The sequence below is a fragment of the Strongylocentrotus purpuratus genome, unplaced genomic scaffold, assembly GCF_000002235.5.
Source record: "Strongylocentrotus purpuratus isolate Spur 01 unplaced genomic scaffold, Spur_5.0 spur5_scaffold_3, whole genome shotgun sequence".
Taxonomy (NCBI): domain Eukaryota; kingdom Metazoa; phylum Echinodermata; class Echinoidea; order Camarodonta; family Strongylocentrotidae; genus Strongylocentrotus; species Strongylocentrotus purpuratus.
Genome location: NW_022145609.1, coordinates 34,882,040 through 34,901,522, shown reverse-complemented (window position 1 = coordinate 34,901,522; position 19,483 = coordinate 34,882,040). Strand labels below are relative to the sequence as shown.

The window sequence follows — 19,483 nt, the reverse complement described above, 5'->3', positions numbered from 1 at the left end:
TCTCGTTTTGTCTACAGTTCACCTTGCATTATTAATGATATTAGAGGACAATTCCCTGAATCACCACATTATAAGATTATCTCTAGCTCTGACTGAATAGTGCGACTTGGTCATAATTATAGCTGTGACATTAATTGTTTTTAAAAACTGTTTTGAAATAATAAATTAATGTTAACAACAATCTTGAAATGAATTAAACAAGATTGGTGTGATTGTTAATATAGGGCATGATTTATTTCATGATCACCTTGATAATTTAAGGTAAAATATGAAGCCATATAGCTTACGTTTCGAATGTTTCCTTTTAAGTTATGGAGTGTAACATTTGTAATGCATGGTAATTTGTAGTAACAATGCTATCATATCATTGAACAGCATTTCTTACTATCGTAGCAGTAATGCACAATTCTAAAATTTGATATGTACGATTTGTTTTCCATTTTATCTAAGACTAGGCAAAGCACATTGAAATGTAAAATGTTCTATATGAATTTCCTTTCTTTTTAATTATCAGAATAATTCTTTTTCTTTATCTTGCATCTAAAGCCTGATCTGTTGAAATTATTTTCACTTTGTTAGGCATCCCACTTGCATCGTTGAAGTGGATATTTCCAGATGAAGGAATTTAAGTTTTAAAAAAAATCCAATATGATGAATTCCATCTCGAGGCCCAAGATGAAATTTATTAAACTGCACTGATTATCATACTCGTTATCATGTTAAACATGTTATCACTATGTACCTTTGATATCAAAGGATGAATCCTTTGTTGTGAAAGAGTGATATATCATTGTTAATACTTTTGATTTGTAAATGCAATGATTGAAAGAGAACACAAGTTTTATGTTTTTTTTATTTACACATTTACATTTCAAATAGGATGATTGCAATACCTGATATTGCAAATCATATAATGACACTTCTAATTAGTCATATTATGTTGGAAATGTGTATATCACAGGTATATACTCACTGTACTTGTATATTTGTTGATAAAGCCCATATTCTCATATAATTTGACTGTAGTTCCCCCCATATTCTCCCGTTTACATATCCAGGAACCCTCATTTTGATGAGGATGAAAGCTAGCTGTAAGCCTCCTGGAGCCAGGCCTAAGTTTACTTGTTAGCTTACTTGGGTGTACCGGTATGTACCATGTCCATACACGTGTACCATTGGTGAGTTAGGAACTGTGTAGCTATACTACAAATTGCATTCATTCTTTTAACCATGCCATACAACCTCATGTTCTTACTTTGCAGTGAAAACATTTAGAAACCTTCCTCCAATATTTATTTCTGGATATGCCATTTGGAATATGAACAGCTAAGTATAGGTTTAGGGAGATCAAATGACTGTTAATACGAACAGCTAGATATGGGTTTATGGGGATCAAATGGCTGTTAATATGAACAGCTAGATATGGGTTTATGGGGATCAAATGACTGTTCAAATCAATTAGTGATAAACAGAGCAACTGCAATTGATGCCTGATATGCACTTAGCTCCTATTCAAGACAATTTTGCGCAAACAAATTTTTTTTTGTGAGTTTTCAAAATTAGCCAGTACTCAAACAAGCATAAAATAATGTCAATATTTTTAGTGGTATCCAATTAAATAGACCCTCAACCATAATTTTATTAGAAAAATCAGTTTGGAGTACTATTTTATTTTTATTGAAACACTGTATATCAAAACGAAAAAAATATCCAAACCCTTTCCACATTATCCAGACAAATTTAGAAAATTGCACAATAAATATTGATTAGTAGATTTATGCTACACACTGTGATGATTAAAGCTACGGTCACAAAGGTTCGTACGAACGATTATTTTGTACGAATCTCCGTTTTTCCATTGTCTTCCCAAATTTCCATTGTCTGAAAACTGTTCGTAACAGTTCGTAATGGCATTTGTGACCGAGGCTTAAACTATCTACAAAAAAAGAGAGCTGAAATAGTTTTTTTCATAATCGTTAATGTTTTTCAATAATTTAACTAGCTACCTTAACAAAAAATGCTGTAATATTTCCCAAAGAAAACATTGGCAATGAACAATCAAATGCATCAACATGCAGATCATGTTTAAAGTATCATTAGTGACAAAAGGACATTCCTATCCTTTTTGTGGATAATAGGAAAAAAAACACAAAATGCAGCAAATTCCCTCAAATCATTCTATACCTTTAAAAAGCTATCATAAATGCAAAATAAAAGGATGACCATTAAAACTACATGTACATATAAAATAAAAAATACAGATTTTTTTATTTGTTCCTCTGGGATATAAGAATTTTAAAGATACACTTATGTGAATGACAATGTACGATGATATTTAATAGAACAATACAATCCAAGAGTGAATCTTTCTGTACAGACCTGCCAACCAGTATGATTTAGTCGTATTTTGTACGATCTTTAGAAGCAAATACGACGGTACAATTTTGTTTAAAATAAATATTTTCTTTTGTATTTTGTGTGTGTTTGTGTGCCATTTTCAATGGCAAAAATGCCCATTCTGTCCTGTAAAGTATCCTTCAAGAATCTCACATTGGCCATTTGGGGATATTCATTGGTTCATCGAACACACCAGTCATGACGAAATCATGCATATTCAACCAATGATCCAATTAAAAAAATTCTTCCTGTATGTAGGAACTGTAAGAGGCATTGCTCCGCGCAACAGTTTGTGTTCATTTTCAAGAATACAACTTTTGTCAATAAAATACAACTTTTGGGATTAAAGAATACAGTATTTGAACTCCAAAGGTTGGCAGGTCTGTCTGTCTGTATATATCATACAAAATAGCACACATCAGCTCCAATAACTTGCCAGATACAAGAGAGATGGAGAGAAAACTCGATAATTCTCATTTAGTGTTTTGAATTTGCGCAATTGGTTTGATAATTTCACAAATAAATCCAGTCTGATATATCCATGATGCAATATAACAAGTACACAATCACTAAAAATTTGTATTAGGCAGGAAATTTGAGGAATCCTTAGACCTCACAACAGCTACAAACCCGTATTTAAAAAGCAAAGAAAGGAGATTCAGCCAAAACTAATTTTTCAAAAATATTACAAATTACTAAATTCATCATACAATTCACGTAGTATAGAAAAAGACCAAAAATGTTAAACCCATTAGATATAAAGCTGATTTTGGTATAATATGTATCTTGCATCGACAGCCTCCAGCCAAAGTTGTTTCAGATTTATTATTCAACAGATTGGTAATTCTTTCACAAAGAATTATACTCCATGTATTAGGGTTACCGAAGTTTTTGAATACATTTCTTGAATGGCCCTCATATTTATGAAACACACTGAGGAAGGAGTCTACACACACTGCAGACACTCTTACAATCCAGGGGGGGTGTTTCACAAAGATCATAAGTAGAACTTAACACCGAGTTGGACTTAAAAATTATGGACAGCCATTGGAGCCTTAAAATGAAATATATTTAAAAGCAGAAATTCAAGTATTTTAGACTTTTTATAAATTCCATATCCATAACATGAAATCTACTTGATGATAGAAAATATGAATGATTTGAATCAACATTTTATGCCTTTCAAAATAACTTTTACCAAATATTTTCAAAGATGCTAATGGCTTTCAATAATTTTTTAGTCCAACTTTCAGATAAGTTCAACTTAGGATCTTTGTGAAACACCCCCCTGAATAACTAAATAATGGTTCAATCTTACACATGACACCAATCAACATGCAAACTCTAGCAGACATATTCTTTTATTCACTGCCTGGGTGAATACTCTCCCGCCACCATCAGCTGAAGAAAATGATGATTTGAAGTTGGCTTCATGTTGCTTAAGTGAACTGTGTTCAGGGGACACACACCATAGAAACCATGTACTATATTACACTGTAGATTTGCAGCATATGAGTATATTATTTCATGTCCATGAGCATGGTAGCAGGTTGTTCTAGGTAAGATTTCCATAGGTTTGAGAACCTTGCAATGGTTGCTCCATCCAAGACCCTGTGATCCGCTGACCAACTGATCTTCATGATGTGGGCTTTGACCAGGTCACCATCTGCATCAAACCTAGGTAGTACCTGAGAGGGAAGGACAATGAAATCAATGGATTCATATAGATTGGGTGCATCTTAGTGGTTTGACCAAGCCACCATCTGCATCAAACCTAGGTAGTACCTGAGAGGGAAGGAGAAAGAAATCAATGGATTCATATAGATTGGGTGCATCTTAGTGGTTTGACCAGGTCACCATCTGCATCAAACCTAGGTAGTACCTGAGAGGGAAGGAGAAAGAAATCAATGGATTCATATAGATTGGGTGCATCTTAGTGGTTTGACCAGGCCACCATCTGCATCAAACCTAGGTAGTACCTGAGAGGGAAGGACAATGAAATCAATGGATTCATATAGATTGGGTGCATCTTAGTGGTTTGACCAGGTCATCATCTGCATCAAACCTAGGTAGTACCTGAGAGGGAAGGAGAAAGAAATCAATGGATTCATATAAATTGGGTGCATCTTAGTGGTTTGACCAGGTCACCATCTGCATCAAACCTAGGTAGTACCTGAGAGGGAAGGAGAAAGAAATCAATGGATTCATATAGATTGGGTGCATCTTAGTGGTTTGACCAGGTCACCATCTGCATCAAACCTAGGTAGTACCTGAGAGGGAAGGACAATGAAATCAATGGATTCATATAGATTGGGTGCATCTTAGTGGTTTGACCAGGTCATCATCTGCATCAAACCTAGGTAGTACCTGAGAGGGAAGGAGAAAGAAATCAATGGATTCATATAAATTGGGTGCATCTTAGTGGTTTGACCAGGTCACCATCTGCATCAAACCTAGGTAGTACCTGAGAGGGAAGGAGAAAGAAATCAATGGATTCATATAGATTGGGTGCATCTTAGTGGTTTGACCAGGTCACCATCTGCATCAAGCCTAGGTAGTACCTGAGAGGGAAGGAGAAAGAAATCAATGGATTCATATAGATTGGGTGCATCTTAGTGGTTTGACCAGGTCACCATCTGCATCAAACCTAGGTAGTACCTGAGAGGGAAGGAGAAAGAAATCAATGGATCATATAGATTGGGTACATCTTAGTGGTGAGGTAATAATTGCTGAGGGGACGTTTGCTATGTGATTTACACATATTCCATCAAATACATGTATATACAGTTAGGTCGCGTGTTGTGAATGGCTTCTAGGTGAGGTTCAGGGTAAGGGTTAGGTGAGTAAAGTGTTCATGACAGAAAGGCCCCCCTTCCCCAAGGGGTGGAGTCTTATACATTGCTGTATGAATGCGCGACCCCAAAAAAAGCATGAAAAGGGTAGTAAAATAAGCCAAAATTCCAGGAAAAGGGTATGTTTGTTGAGTTTGTTAAAACGCATTTAGGCCGTGTACCCTGACTGTTTTCATGAACTGTAAAATTTGCAATTATTAATATAAATAATAATGATCATTGGCAAGTAATTTTATTAGGGGTTACTACTTCAAGTCCTTGCTTGGGGGATATGTTCAAGGGGGATATGTTCAAGGGGGTTAAACATTTAAACATTTTTTAGGGTGGGATTTAAAATCAATGGATAAAACATCTTTTGTGTTGGGGGGGGGGGGCATGGAAAACCTGTTGTTACACTTGTGTACACAATATATTCTGACTGATTTTGCGTCAAACAGTTGATACAGAGTTAATACATCAAGATGGTTTACTGAGCAGTTAGTGCAGTTCAATACACTGGCTATGCTTATGGTTATTTTGCACATGTTAGGCACAGGAGTCCAAGAATGGCTATTACAGAGATGAAGATGAATGAGAATGAATCTGATGATCCTGAGGTATGATTCTATCTTAAAAAATGCAAATTAAATGAGAGATTTCAAACTTAACTAGTAGGTGAGATCCCCATTGGTTTACGTGTAAAACGTTCAGTTGTGCGAGCGCAGATACAAAATAGAGTGCAGTGTGTGTGCGATTCCCAAATGATTGTAATATTCAGGCAACTTTACAGCGAAGATTTACAGACAGTGGCTCAGATTTTCTGTGATGTTTTAATCATTCTTTACTCAAGAAAAGGATAAGGTAAGAACTCTTGGTATATCTTTGTGTCAATTCGACATATAAAAGATATAAAGACTGCTTTAATATTCGATGCATAGTTGTTTTTATAGGCTCTCGGGGACGTTACATCCTGCCATCAACCCTCGGCATGCCTAGCGTGATAACAGGATGTAACGTCCCCTTGAGCCTACAAAAACAACTTTCCCTCTCATAGCAGTCTTTATATCTATACTATTAAAGAAATAAAGAATACAAACTTAACCTTATTTCTTTTATCTTTTTGTTTTTCCAGATTTTAATTCTTATCACTTTAATTAATTGTTGAACATCTGTGTGACAGCATGTATTGATGATGAACCTGTTCAATGTTCTTACCTGCATTCGTCCTATTGCTCCTATAGCTACCTCTGGTGCAAAAATGATAGGATCTGCATATGTTCCGCCAATCTAATAAGAAAGATAGGGTGGAAAAGAGAACAGTCTAACTAGAGGCAACAACAGTGCTATACAAAATATTGTCTGAGACCCAGAGGGTGTCACCTCTGTATTAAATGATGAGAGTTCACACCTCAGCAGACAATATGCTCATCTATTATATTGTAGTTCAATATATTGAAAGTGTCTTTTTTTAATTCATTCTTTTACTGCCAAATAAACAATTTGGAAATACTCTTAAAGATGTTTATGCGTGGGTATATAAGTAGGCAATTTGGCGATCACCACATAATACTGAGCCAACGGGTATTACACTCCTGTGCGATAGTATGTGTGCTGCCCTCTATATACCCACGCCTGAGCAACTTAAACGTGCCCACATTTAAAGCTTTATGCATACAGTCATCTTAAATCTTCGAATATTTTAGGAGTGAAAAAAATTGATAATCCTGTCATGATGAAAATCTGAGAAATACCATAATCCCACTGGCTCTATACACATGCGTAGGTGTTGCATAATATAATCAAATATCTAAAATATAGATTGCTCCTCTTTAAAGGTAGTGTATCTCTTTTGCAGCCAACATGGAATTCTGGAGAACTTTGCAGGAATTATGAATATGTCACGTATGTCCTATCTGTGAAATTTAAATGTTAGTAGTGTCCTAGTATTCAAATTATGCAAGAAAACCTGTTTACTTGCTAGACTTCATTGTCAGATGCTATTCAGTGACTTACTGACTTCTTTTTTTTTCTTTGGTAATAACATACATAAAATGAGCTGTAAAGGGTACATGAGCATTTGTCTACATCAATAACCCACTTTTTTAATGGCTAAAATTAAACTCATTGAATCTTTGTGCAGCACAAAACGTACAACCATATGGTACAAGGGTCTGAAAATCAGACTATTTAATTTAACGACCGCGCTCGCTGAAAAGACATTCTCAGGCCCTTTTGTCTTGAGGAAATTCAAAATTAGTATTATCTTTCAAATGCAGTTGGAATTAACCTTATCATTCTTTTGGCCTGCAAATGGGACTTTTTATGCTACACAGAACCATAAATTATAATTGTCACTGCCCTAATTATGATGTCCTTATGAAATGTGTTTTGATAAATATATAAATGAATAATTTCTCACAATAAAAGCATCTTTACAGTTATGAACAAAACTAGATGGAACTTCGACTTCGACGCGCAGTCGAAAATGATGCCTCCGTCATAGAGCAATTTTACAAACTAATAAAAAAAGGAATTTTTACAAATTCAAGTTCGATTTTAACCCTATTTAGCCCAGGCTATTTTGAAACTGCATAGCCTGGGGGGGGGGGGCTTCTAAGCCCCCCCCCCCCTATGATCTCGGCCGTGAATCGCCCGATCGCCGCAAAAATTTGCAAATGAGCAATTTTCGGGCTGACATGCAAAGACAAAAGGACACGTGACTTTGTAATGGTAGGTCCGATTTTCAAAAAAATTTCTTTCAAAAAATGCGCGAGACTCTAAAGAAAAAAGTCACAAAATTTCAGTGCAAGATTTTCTTGCGTTAAAAAATTATCGCGAAAAATGTCGAGGGGGGGGGGGCTTCTAAAGCCCCCCCCCCCCCCCCCGGGCTAAATAGGGTTAATCCATTGACAGGTTCTCAGAGTATCGTGATTACAAGCTATTTCTCATGTACATGGTATGATCCTTTGATCCTTGACCTCATGACCCTAAAATCTAATCAGTTCATTGGCTTTGCAAGATATACATGTCCTAAGTTTGATTGTGATCTATCCGTCAGTTCTAATGAGAATGCGTTCACGAGCAATTTTTACTCGCATAATGGCCTCATGACCTTTCACCTTCGACCTCATGACCCCAAAATCTACTCAGTTCATTGGCTCTGCAAGAAACATACAGGCTCGAGTTAGATGGTAATCCATCAATCGGTTCTAATGATAATGCGGTCACAAGCTATTTTTGCATATATAATGAGCCCCATGACCTTTGACCTTGACCTCATGACCCCAAAATCAAATCAGTTCATCGGCTTAGCAAGATACAAACATGTCCTGAGTTTGGTGGTAATCTGTCCATCTGTTCTAATGATAATGTGATCACAAGCTATTTTTGCATACATAATGAGCCCTGTGACCTTTGACCTCTTGACCCCAAAATCTAATCAATTCATTAGCTCTGCAAGTTACATACATGACCAAATTTTGGCAGGACTCCATCAGTCGGTTATTGAGATAACGAGATCACGAGAATGGGACGTACGGACTGACGGACAACCCGAAAACATAATGCCTCCGGCTACTTCATGACGGAGGCATAAAAGTAGCTATGAGACTTAGTGACTGGTGATTTGCTATGTGACCAACCATTAATAGAATAATTTAAACTGATGGAACTTACTGTGCCTATATTTGAGAGTGTGAATGTGCCCCCTGTGAGGTCAGCTTGTCCCAGCTTGCCTTGCAACCCAAGGGCCATGATCCTGTTGAGTTCTAGGGCTACTTCCATCAGGGTCAAGGCTTGGACGTTCTTCACGTTGGGTACTATTAGACCTTGAGGTGAGTCCATGGCAAAGCCGATGTTATGAGCTGCCTAGAGTTGAGTGATTTAAGATAGGTAGGGGGGATTAATAAATTAGTCATCAAATTTAAGAAAATTGTTCAGTAGATCTGCAACCACCTTCTAAAACATGGCTTCTCACCCAGTGGGCTGCAAGGTCTGCCAAAATATACTTTCAAAAAGCTGCATGATAAAAGCCAGCAACTGAGTTGGATGAATCCACTTACATTACCAATGCTACTTCATTGCTAATTTTTGTCAGCTATAGCCAAAGTAAATACAAAACCAAGAAATTTGAGCAAGAATATAATAGCAAATTGAAAAGCAATTTATGTGTTTGAAATTTATAACACATATGTCTATGAGATGTTTTTGATGTAAACAAGAAAAACAGGTGATTTAAAATGCTCTTTTAAATGCGTTTAAAAACATGCCAAGCCTGAAGGCAGCAGTATTTATGTTGATTTGAATGATCTTACCTTATATGTCATGTTCTCACATTGTTCATCTACACTCATATTAATCTCAGGGAAGAAGGAGAGGGCCATTGAAGCTGCCTACAGATAGCAAACATAATAATGATAAAAAAAATATTAGTGGATTCTTGTATAAGGTTCATGTGCCACTCTTATAACTGATTCTGTATACGGACAAGGGCTGTTTAAACGCTGTGGTGCAGTCAATAGGAAGACTGTGTCTTAGCATATAGGTCATGCAGAAGAAGGAGATCTTGAATCTGTGTAACGAGTGCCCTTTCAGCTACCTTGCACAGTTTGAAATCGGTCTGTAGCTTGAAAGTTACTGAGGAGGCATGCAAGACATCTTTTCTACAAAATTCTTGCTCAATTGCAATCATTACCGAGCTGTAGTTATGCACAATCTAATGTCTCTTGGCACTAATGTACTTTTGCAAGGGTTTAGCTACATTTGCTGCTCTCACCCAAGTGTAGTTGATGAGTACCCAGTGAGAAGATATCTCTTGCATGCTTGAGTACCTCATCGAGGTAGCTCATCTAAAGCTGATTGCTGGGCACTCAGGGAGAACAGCAAATACTGATGAGGCAAATATGGGCATCTGGGATATCATTATTAGAAACTGATGGTACACATAACAAAATTTTCCACAAAATCTGTTCATCCTCCCCTTAATTAGAGAAAGGCCTTGTAAATTAGCATTATAACATTTTCTGAGTGAGACTTGTGGCCCTTATGATGCAAGTGTCCCCCCCCCCCATACCTTGACCCAGGCTAAGTCACTGATTATAAGCATACATTACTGACCTTGATAAATAATGGTGTGAAAGAGAACTGAATACCCCTGGCTGCAGCAGCTGCCTTGAAGTGAGACTTAAGTGCAACCAACTCTGTCACATCCACCTCATCTTTGTACCCAAAGTGAGGTATGGCGTTAGACCGGACCATGGCTTTGACCATAGCCTTGTGGATACCCTTGATGGGTTCTGTCCGGTCCTGGCCAACTACGGCCCGGACAGGGATTCTTGGAGGTGAAGGGGTAGGAGTGAAAGGGGGTACGACTGGGGTTTTGATAGGTTTGGCTGTGGACGATGGCGGTGGTGGAGGTTCAAGCTCCTCAGCAACTAGAGGAATGTGTAACAGAGAAGAAAAAAAGAGAGAAACATTATTTTAACCATGGGTGTTATTCTACTTCATGCTCTCGAAAGCAATATCCTCAAAATAATATATGTAATATGGCAAATAAAGCTGATTTTCCCATTTTGCTCACAATCCAGAGCTCCCGGTTTCTTTGGGAGAGTAATGAAAATGGATTTGCCCGATTCGTCTGGAAATGCTCCTTCATCATATATTTTGTTGATAATTTCTGTTAATCTATCAATAACATATTCCTCTAATGCTTCTATCATTTCAGTGACCGCACCATCTGGTCCAGCTACTTTGTTCTTCTTCATCTTTGAAATTGCCCAACAAACTTCAGATTTAAGAACTTTTTGCCCTTTGACTACATCTGCAAAACTCTGCATTGCTTCCCTACTATCTTCAAAGAGCTCACCAATATATTGCATCCACCTACTAAATTTGTCCTTCTTTTCAAATAGCATTGACCCATCTTTTCCTTTCATACAGCCAGGGTTTGAGCAACCAGACTTTTTGCCTGAAATTTAATTTATTCTTCAGTAAACATTAATATTCTTATCAAATTGAGTTTCAATTTCTGCACATTGTTCATTTAGCCAGGTCTCTTTTGCCGCTTTACACTTTTGCCTAATTTGTTTGTCTAGGTCCCAGTATTTCTTGCATAATTTCTTGGTTCATAACATTTGATAAAAACATGTTTAACTGTATTGATAGTTATAATAATAATAGTGAATGGCATCCATGTAAATATGTGACTGGCTGGATTTCTCCACAGTGGAGTGGAGTGTGTGCACTGTAATACGCAGATTCGTAATTGAATAAAGTAACATGGGTAACAATGATGCTGCAAGCACTTTGGTTAGTTAACTGGTAAAGTAATTTATAAGAACCATTCACAATTAATTATTATAATTATCAATCAGTTAAACTTGTTTTTATCAAATGTAAAATATCAGAGCTTTGTTTCTAACCTATGAAGTAAATGTACAAAGAAAAACATAAATAATATCCCACTGCCAATTTAAGAAAAAGCAATTGCATATGACTTCAAGAAATACCTGGTTTCCACTGAGGTACTCCTGATTCCAGCTGTTCTACATGACGTAGCATATCCTCTTTGAGTACTCGTCCATCTTTACCTGTGCCATGCACATCATTTAATGATATCTAAGAAAAAGAAAAAGAAAAAGATGTTATTTCCTTTCGTAGAAACTGTACAAATTAACATTGAACATGTAGCATATACAAGGTTTTACTCTTACAAGGCTCATTCAGATATGATGTAGCAGAACTGCTGCATTTTCTTACAATGATGACTTAATACGCATCACATTTGCGTATCTTTGAACACAGAGCTCAGTTAATACACAAGGCTTAACAATGTGGCAGTCCAGATTGTTATTCAAGGCAAACAGTCAATCCACAACGCATGATAATTCCTGTCCCTTTTTATTTATTAAAAATTAGTGCATGCATAAGTAATAATTATAAAATGGGTTCAAGAATGTAGCCAATGACAAGTGTCAAAATGGATCATGCGTGCGCGCATGAACTTTGACCACACACGCACGGGGATTGCATTTTGGTGATAACAACCGTGCAAAAACGATGCAACAAAAAGGCATAATGCATGCTGCGTGTCATTCAATGGATGCTTAGGAGAAGTCGCACCATGCAATGAACAGTTTGTTAACGAGACCACTGCTGCCGCGATCGTCTGTGTGCACACGTTATTTGTTATAAAGGTTGCAGGTTTACAGCCTTGCTAAGTAAGATTGTCGACCCATTTTATAAAACAAAAATAACACAGGTTTTCGTTCGTTACGTTATGGCTATACAGCGCTATTCGGGTATTCACAATGGCATAAAATACACTCGGCTACACCTCGTTAATTTTATAGCACCATAGTGAATACCCTCATGCGCTGCATCGACCATTATGCACTCACACCTGTGTATTATTTGTATAGCGATGCATGGGGTTGTTTGAATCTTTGATTTTGATTCTAAGAATTTCTCATTTTACATGATTTTGTCTAATTTTTAAAGCGTATCTTCCACAGTTTACAGGAGGGATTAGACTGCCCTGCAAGGTCACTGGACCGCTCTCAGTTAACATAAGAAAAAGAGGATCATGGGGGACCAATGGTCACCGATTAGGCATGGCTTGTAATATAGAGGGTGCAAGTAGCTATAAGTAGTGCAGTGGGCCTTTAAGATTAGATTTTGAAAATCAAGGGAACAACTGTGGGCTGTTATAACTTTTCATTGAAAGATATATATGGCTCTCCTTTGCACAGGATATTGTCCTTGTAAAAATCCCTGGAAAAGTAACAAATAAAGACACCTCTCCAATTTTTATATATGGAAAACAACAATTTTTGATCAATTTCAATTTTTTGAGAAAAATATTACCGGTATACAAAAATCATGTTTCTTACCTTAAATTTCGATATTAATTATTCTCAATTTACAAATTACTATATCAACTGCCTTTGTTAAATTTGACTTTTTAGGCCAGCTTAGGGGTTAAATATTAGTAGCATCTGCATCTATGATTTTAAAGTTAGTGCATATTTCACTTCGTCTGTGACTGCGTAAAGGCCAGTTTACTTTTTTTCCATTGCTCAATTCATGATTCTAATGATATAAAGAAGCCATGAGACATTGCTTACATTATGTTCCATGGCAAGACGTTTGACTGCTGGAGTGCTCAGAGTTCTAGCTTTGCCTCTGGTAGTGGACACTGCTCCCCGTTCTGTATCGCTATCTGAGTCACTTGATGTTTCACCCGATACATCCTCTTCTTGACTCGCAGATGCACCTAAAATTAAAAAAGTGACATGACAGAGAAGGAGGAGTTCTATCAAAGATGCAACAATTACTTGTAAAATCTCTCTTCTTTTTACGATTTTTCATTCTTTTTGTCAATTTTGTAGAATGTTGTGGAACATGTCCCATGAAATTAATCACCTTTACAAATGCCCCCATACCTGGGAGTTGAAATCTCTGGGTGCCCCATGGGGGATACATGTAAGAAAAAAGAGAGGACCAAACATTAATGCAAAATGTGAGTGCAGTCCCATGTACCAAATTCTGTGCACATGACATGTGACTTTCAGCAAGACTGATTCAATTTCTTTTCGTTTTAATCATTCCAAATCATCCCAGTGTACATCATTTCTTATGTAATCTATAATTAACCTCTTCCATTTGCTTCCAGTTTTTTTTAACCATATAGTTACGTGAACAGTATTTTACTCGATCTCAAATTACCTCCTGCTAATTCAATGTCAACCAGAGGCATGCCGACATTGGCGGTCTCCTCGAGCTCGTAGTGAAGCTTCTTGACGACCCCATCAAATCGGCTGGTGATGGTCACTGAGGCTTTATCACTCTGTACTTCACATATACTGTCAAATTGAGCAACTGTATCTCCTTCTGAGACATACCTACAGGTATTAACATACAAACAAGCAACAGCAGTGCATTTGTGTACCAAGTACTATCTCAGAAACTGAAGGGGGGGGAAATATTCTACAGACAAATGTTAATTCTATCAAAACTCAAAGCCAATGCTTGGTAGTAAATGAAGGAACTCTCTACTATCGAATCAAAGATACATAACCACATATACCCCTTTCTCTCTTTATTTCTTTTGGTATTTCTGTCTGCCTGTTTATCTTGTTTTCTTTTACCTCTGTGTTTGTCTCATTGTTTCTTTATCTACCTCTTTATCGTATGTATCTCTCTTTGACTAGTTCGTCATCAATCTCTCTTTCATCCCTCTCACTCTCTGTTGCATGAATTTTGAAAAAGTTATGTAATACTATCCCCACTACAAAATGATCACTTACCATTCTTTAACCACTACTTCCATGATGCCTTCTCCAATATCTGATAGCTTAAATTGTACAACCTCACCACAGGATCCTGCACATTTGAGAATATCAGTAACAATATGATTGTCCTATATCTGCAAGACAATGTCTGAATATTACTTCTTATGTGATCAGTCCTACATGTATATATTGACATTGCAGAATGACTGACTATCAAAGCAAGTATAGAATTGTACAGTACCTACCCAAGTCTTGCAACTGGTTTAATATGACAAAATTAACATTTGAATATCATGTTGGCCTAATTGAAGAGGAATAGGCAGCAAGATAACTACAAAACTACCGGTATAACAATCATGTTTAATTACTCTCCAAAAGAGAAAAAAAAATTGGATACATGCATGAAAGTAAAGCAATTATTTATGTATGCATTTGCCAAACTTACAAAGAAAACAGGACTTTATAAAGATGTTCATCCATTACCAAAGTGAGAACTTAGTTATGACAAAGGATTTGCCAATGTTTTCTGTCATCTCAGAATATTTTTGCTTAGTTAAACCTCACAATCAGATTTTCAAAACATCTAAAATATACGGTATATAGAAGTCCTTCAAGAGACCTTGTCCAAATACCAATAAACATTAATAATGACATGTTTTCAATTTTTCATAATTCATTATCAACAAAAAGTAATGAGAAATATGAAGAAAGAGTAAGAAAATCATAATTTATCAGCAGTCGAAACTATAAAATATTTGCAAAACATGAACATTGCTTACTTGATGAAATTGATATCTGTCTGATGGCTGTTGAGAAAGTAGGTCCATTTCTAGAACATGACATTGATTGCTTTGCCCTCTTGGTTGGTCTTGAGCTGGACCACAGACAGCTAGGCAATGGCTGGCTTCTCTCTTGTTGGTTCATGCATGATGAATGATGTCGAAGTGAGCTCTGCATTGAAACAAATGCAAAATATATACCGGTATCAACAAAACATATGGGCATGAATTCACAGAGGTTTCAATTGGTGACTTTCCTATTAGACATGTATTGGATCAATGACCGAGTCCCCCTTTATTCATAAAGCCAAGATATCAAGTTGAGCTGAAATTGTAGTCACAATGTCAATGATCAGTCCCAAGACTTGTGTACTTGTACTCTTTTTGAAAATTGATGATATCTGGGACTGTTGAAGTCAACAATGTTAACTAAAAAGGAAATGGACAAATTGTAAAATTTAATCTCAACTTTTCTCTATGAACAAAATTTAGATTGAATCATAAAGCTTGTATGGCCACCTAAACAAATGCACCCTTCAACAAGCAGTCAGGAGAAAACCTGATTCTCATTTTCTGTTTACGTCGGAAACTCCAAATTTGTGGAACAGGGAGTTTGCGAACCCTTGTTTGATTTAACATAGACGCCCCAAATGATCCATGACAGGACTCAGTTGGCCAAGTAAATTTGAAAGGGGGTATTCCTTTTTTATTTTGTTATAAAAGTCAAGATTAAACAACCGATTATTCTCTCGCTTGCATTTGTCCACAACGGTTAGTTAGTATCTTTATTGCCTTAGACTTCTAAAATTCTTATATCAAAATGCCATGCAAGTTTTGCACTTGTTTACAAAAGTTTTACAGACTACCGTGGAAAGTACTCTTTCCTACAATAGTGTACTTGCCTATCGGGTAGGGTCAACCGGCGCTACATGTATGTTAAATCATATAAAGGCTCTCCATCTTAACTCCCTTTAAAGGGACTTCAGATGAGAGAAAATGGTGCCAAGGTAGTGACTGTAATGCTACATGTTACCAAGTCACTTTAAGAACAAAATGCATCCTAAAAATAAGGATCGCATTTTCGCAGACCTTTTTTTTTTTCTTCGGCGCCCTGTGGGTTTAAGGTTCCCAATCCACACCTTGGCGATGCAAAAAACGAATTTCACGTAACAAAATACCCCCAGTTCATCGTCTACTTTTATTTTAGTTGTCTGTATTCCGGGCGATTTATTGCTCATAACGTGAACAAGAAAATCATTGCGGAATCCGTTTTTCGCATCGCCAATGCGCAGATCGGAAATCAGAATAGTCAGTGATAAGCCAGAGTCAAAACGTTTAACCGACGGTTAAACGACCGTATTCATCAAAACCGTTTAGCATTTATGTTTAACCACCGTCTGCGTGCAATTTGTTACATGCATATCGTTTTTGTTTTTATTTTTGTAGACCCCTATGTCTACCTTAATTACACCTCTAGACATCTATATAATTTTTATATTTGCAATTTTGCATCGGTGCATCGACACCGATCGGCTATTGACGCCGACGCCGATTCATTCCCCGTAGCCTATCCATTTTTAATTTTAGGTAGGGCCCACACATAGCTGCATTACTATCCTGGCTGTGTATTAAAAGCTGTGCTATTGATTCTCAACATTTCAAACACCACTGTACAAAACTAAACTAAGTTCACTCAAAATTGGTACTTTAGACTAGGTTCTACTAGTGACGGTTGATGACACCATAGCAGTAAAATACAATTTTTCAACTTTCCAATGTAATAGAAAGAATAATTTCAAATTCAAATTGTGAGTCTACTGTCAAACTTGCCGATCAGCCGCATCGATCGGCATGATTATGTGCATTTTAGTGTTGTGAGTGCATTGACTATCCATGTATTTCAAATGCTGCCTATGCAGTACTAGAGCCTAGAGGTCAATACGCATTAGCATTGACTCTCTAAGTCTCTATGCTTTGCTGGAGTGACGATCTCCCACGAACTCGAAGCAGTTCCCCAAAGTTGACAGCAGACAGCCCTGTATTGGCCTATTAGTATTAGATTGCTGGTTAAGTGACCATACTTACTTGCAGACCTGATGAAAAACGGTTGTAAACAAACACGTTCTTGGGCTGCAAAAATCTCATGAAGCTCGCCATTTTGTATAATTATAAGAAGCTCCTTGAAACTGTCGACCATACACATGGGTACATGTAAGCCAAGGAAGAGGCTAGCCACCAATAATGGGTGCTATAGTGTCTCTAAATCGTACACTCGAAAAAGAAAAAGATAATTTTGCACGTCTCGGCTGACGGGAACGGCAATAGGAGGAAGAGATTAGATTTGGATTTTTCGTATGACATTGTAACTAAATAATGACTGACACCATTTTAAAGGTGATATCTTACTGCCTGGGTCTTACTGTTTCAGATTGAATCAAACAGGCATGTAGCCCTACGCGGGTTTTAACAGCACTATACAGAAAATCAGGGGACAAAATCCGTTTTTTCAATTTGAAGGCTTTTAAAACTATTATATGACATTTTAACTACATAATGTGTGGCACCTTTTTTGAAACACCCCCCTAATATAAGTCCGGTGTAAAGTCGATACGGGCCTTTTTTTTTTTGCTGCGTGAAAAGTACCCCTTTACCTGAGATTTGGGAACATGAATGCGGTCCCTCCGTTCCCGAAGTGGGGATTACCGTTTCAGATTGAATCTATAGCCGCAAACCGGCATATACGGGGTTTATCCGCATGTAATAATAACTTTTACTTATATAGCGCTTTTCATAAAACATTTATATCAAAGCGCTTTACAATATTGATACAATTAAAACTAAACAGAGTAATGACAAGAAAACAAATATGAAGTGAAATTATGAAACATATAACAAGGTAAGGTAAAAATATAAGAACTAGGTAACAATTTAAGAACTAGGTAACAATTTAAGAGCTAGGTTGAATATGCATTTTCCAGTAGGTAGGTTTTTAATTTTGATCTAAACAAAGTAATATCAGAGATGGAACGAATGGAGGCTGGGAGAGAATTCCACAGACGTGGAGCAGAGCATGAAAAGGACCTATCGCCAAAGTATTTTGTTTTTGCTTTTTTAACGGTCAAGAGAGTTTGATTTGCAAATATACCTTGTTCTCCCCAAAATAGGCCTACATATTATTTTTGTTGCTTGGGGCTGTTGTTTGATTGATTTGTATTCGCCAAGCTTCCTACAAGAATAACAGATCAAAATTATGTCACCTTGAACAGGATAACCCACGAAAGCTCGAGAGCTTATTTCCAGTGAGGTCCCCGACAGACATGTACAAAATTAATAAGTTGAAATAGTAATATTTACAGACAGATAAGAAAGGAAAAAATTATTAAAGATAACAACATTAAAGTGATGATAGAAATGAAAATAAGTACGAGAAAAAAAAGAAGATGGAGAAGAAGAAAAAGAGGAGAATGCTGATGAATACGTAGAATTCCTATATAAAGTATAATACAAAAACATAAGTTTACAAAATGAAATAGTATGAACCGGCAGAAGAATAACAATTTCAATCATATAACATGTCATTCGCTTCTCTTCTCTGACTCTCAAGTGTTATGGGTATTCCTTTAATTTCCTCTTAAAATTAGCAAAGTTTTATATTTCCTTTATATCATTAGGAAGGGAATTGTAATAAAACGAATTTCCAAAACTACCTACTCGTTCTGGTAAGTTAAAGTTGAATCGGCTATTTCTTGTATATACTCATGTAAGTCAGTGACAAGATCGAAGTTGGATCGAATTTAATGATTCGACCTAGTATGATTTTTACGCACGTGATGCAATACGAGTCGTTTTGATCTTTGGTTGACTTCAATAAAACCAGCTTTAGAAAATTCGCTGTAGCCAACATGAGTTCTTGGACCGTGAACAGTTGATGAATCTCACCATTTTGGTTCTGTATCAACTTTTTTTGATCTGATTTGTTTATGTTACTATACCATACCATGCAGGGTTAGCATAGTCAAATAAACTTTGAATAAGAGCAAAACAGAGTATACGTCTTGCTTTTAAATCCATACAACTTTGATATCTGTATAAAAAAAATTCAGACGAAAATTTACTTTTTTTACAACTGATTCTACTGATGACGAAAACTAAATGGCGCTAGCCAACTCAATGCCAAAATACTTCA

The 19,483-nt window shown here is 36.6% G+C and overlaps 1 protein-coding gene across 2 annotated transcripts; it reads right to left on the bottom strand.

Moving 5' to 3' along the window:
- Window positions 1-1,597: 1,597 nt before the first annotated feature.
- On the bottom strand, window positions 1,598-17,526 carry LOC582235 (lipoamide acyltransferase component of branched-chain alpha-keto acid dehydrogenase complex, mitochondrial). Of its 2 annotated transcripts, none has more exons than XM_011678956.2 (11): window positions 17,383-17,526; window positions 15,298-15,469; window positions 14,534-14,609; window positions 13,953-14,128; window positions 13,352-13,500; window positions 11,735-11,843; window positions 10,344-10,660; window positions 9,542-9,619; window positions 8,904-9,095; window positions 6,444-6,515; window positions 1,598-4,085 (listed from the first exon to the last, which is right to left on the bottom strand). In XM_011678956.2, exons 1-11 carry the CDS (start codon window positions 17,452-17,454, stop codon window positions 3,918-3,920), a joined length of 1,581 nt encoding a protein of 526 aa, XP_011677258.1. In that variant the 5' UTR covers window positions 17,455-17,526; the 3' UTR covers window positions 1,598-3,917. The 2 variants fall into 2 exon arrangements, with proteins under 2 accessions (XP_011677258.1, XP_011677259.1); XM_011678957.2 differs by lacking the exon at window positions 1,598-4,085 and adding an exon at window positions 4,953-5,055.
- Window positions 17,527-19,483: the final 1,957 nt, after the last annotated feature.

Coding starts and splice junctions, on each gene's coding strand:
- LOC582235 (XM_011678956.2), bottom strand. CDS start 17,454: ATGGCGAGCTTCATGAGATTTTTGCAGCCCAAGAACGTGTTTGTTTAC. Junction 9,096..9,541: donor GTGAGAACATGACATATAAG/GTAAGATCATTC, acceptor ACTCAACTCTAG/GCAGCTCATAACATCGGCTT. Junction 6,516..8,903: donor CACTCTCAAATATAGGCACA/GTAAGTTCCATC, acceptor CTTTCTTATTAG/ATTGGCGGAACATATGCAGA.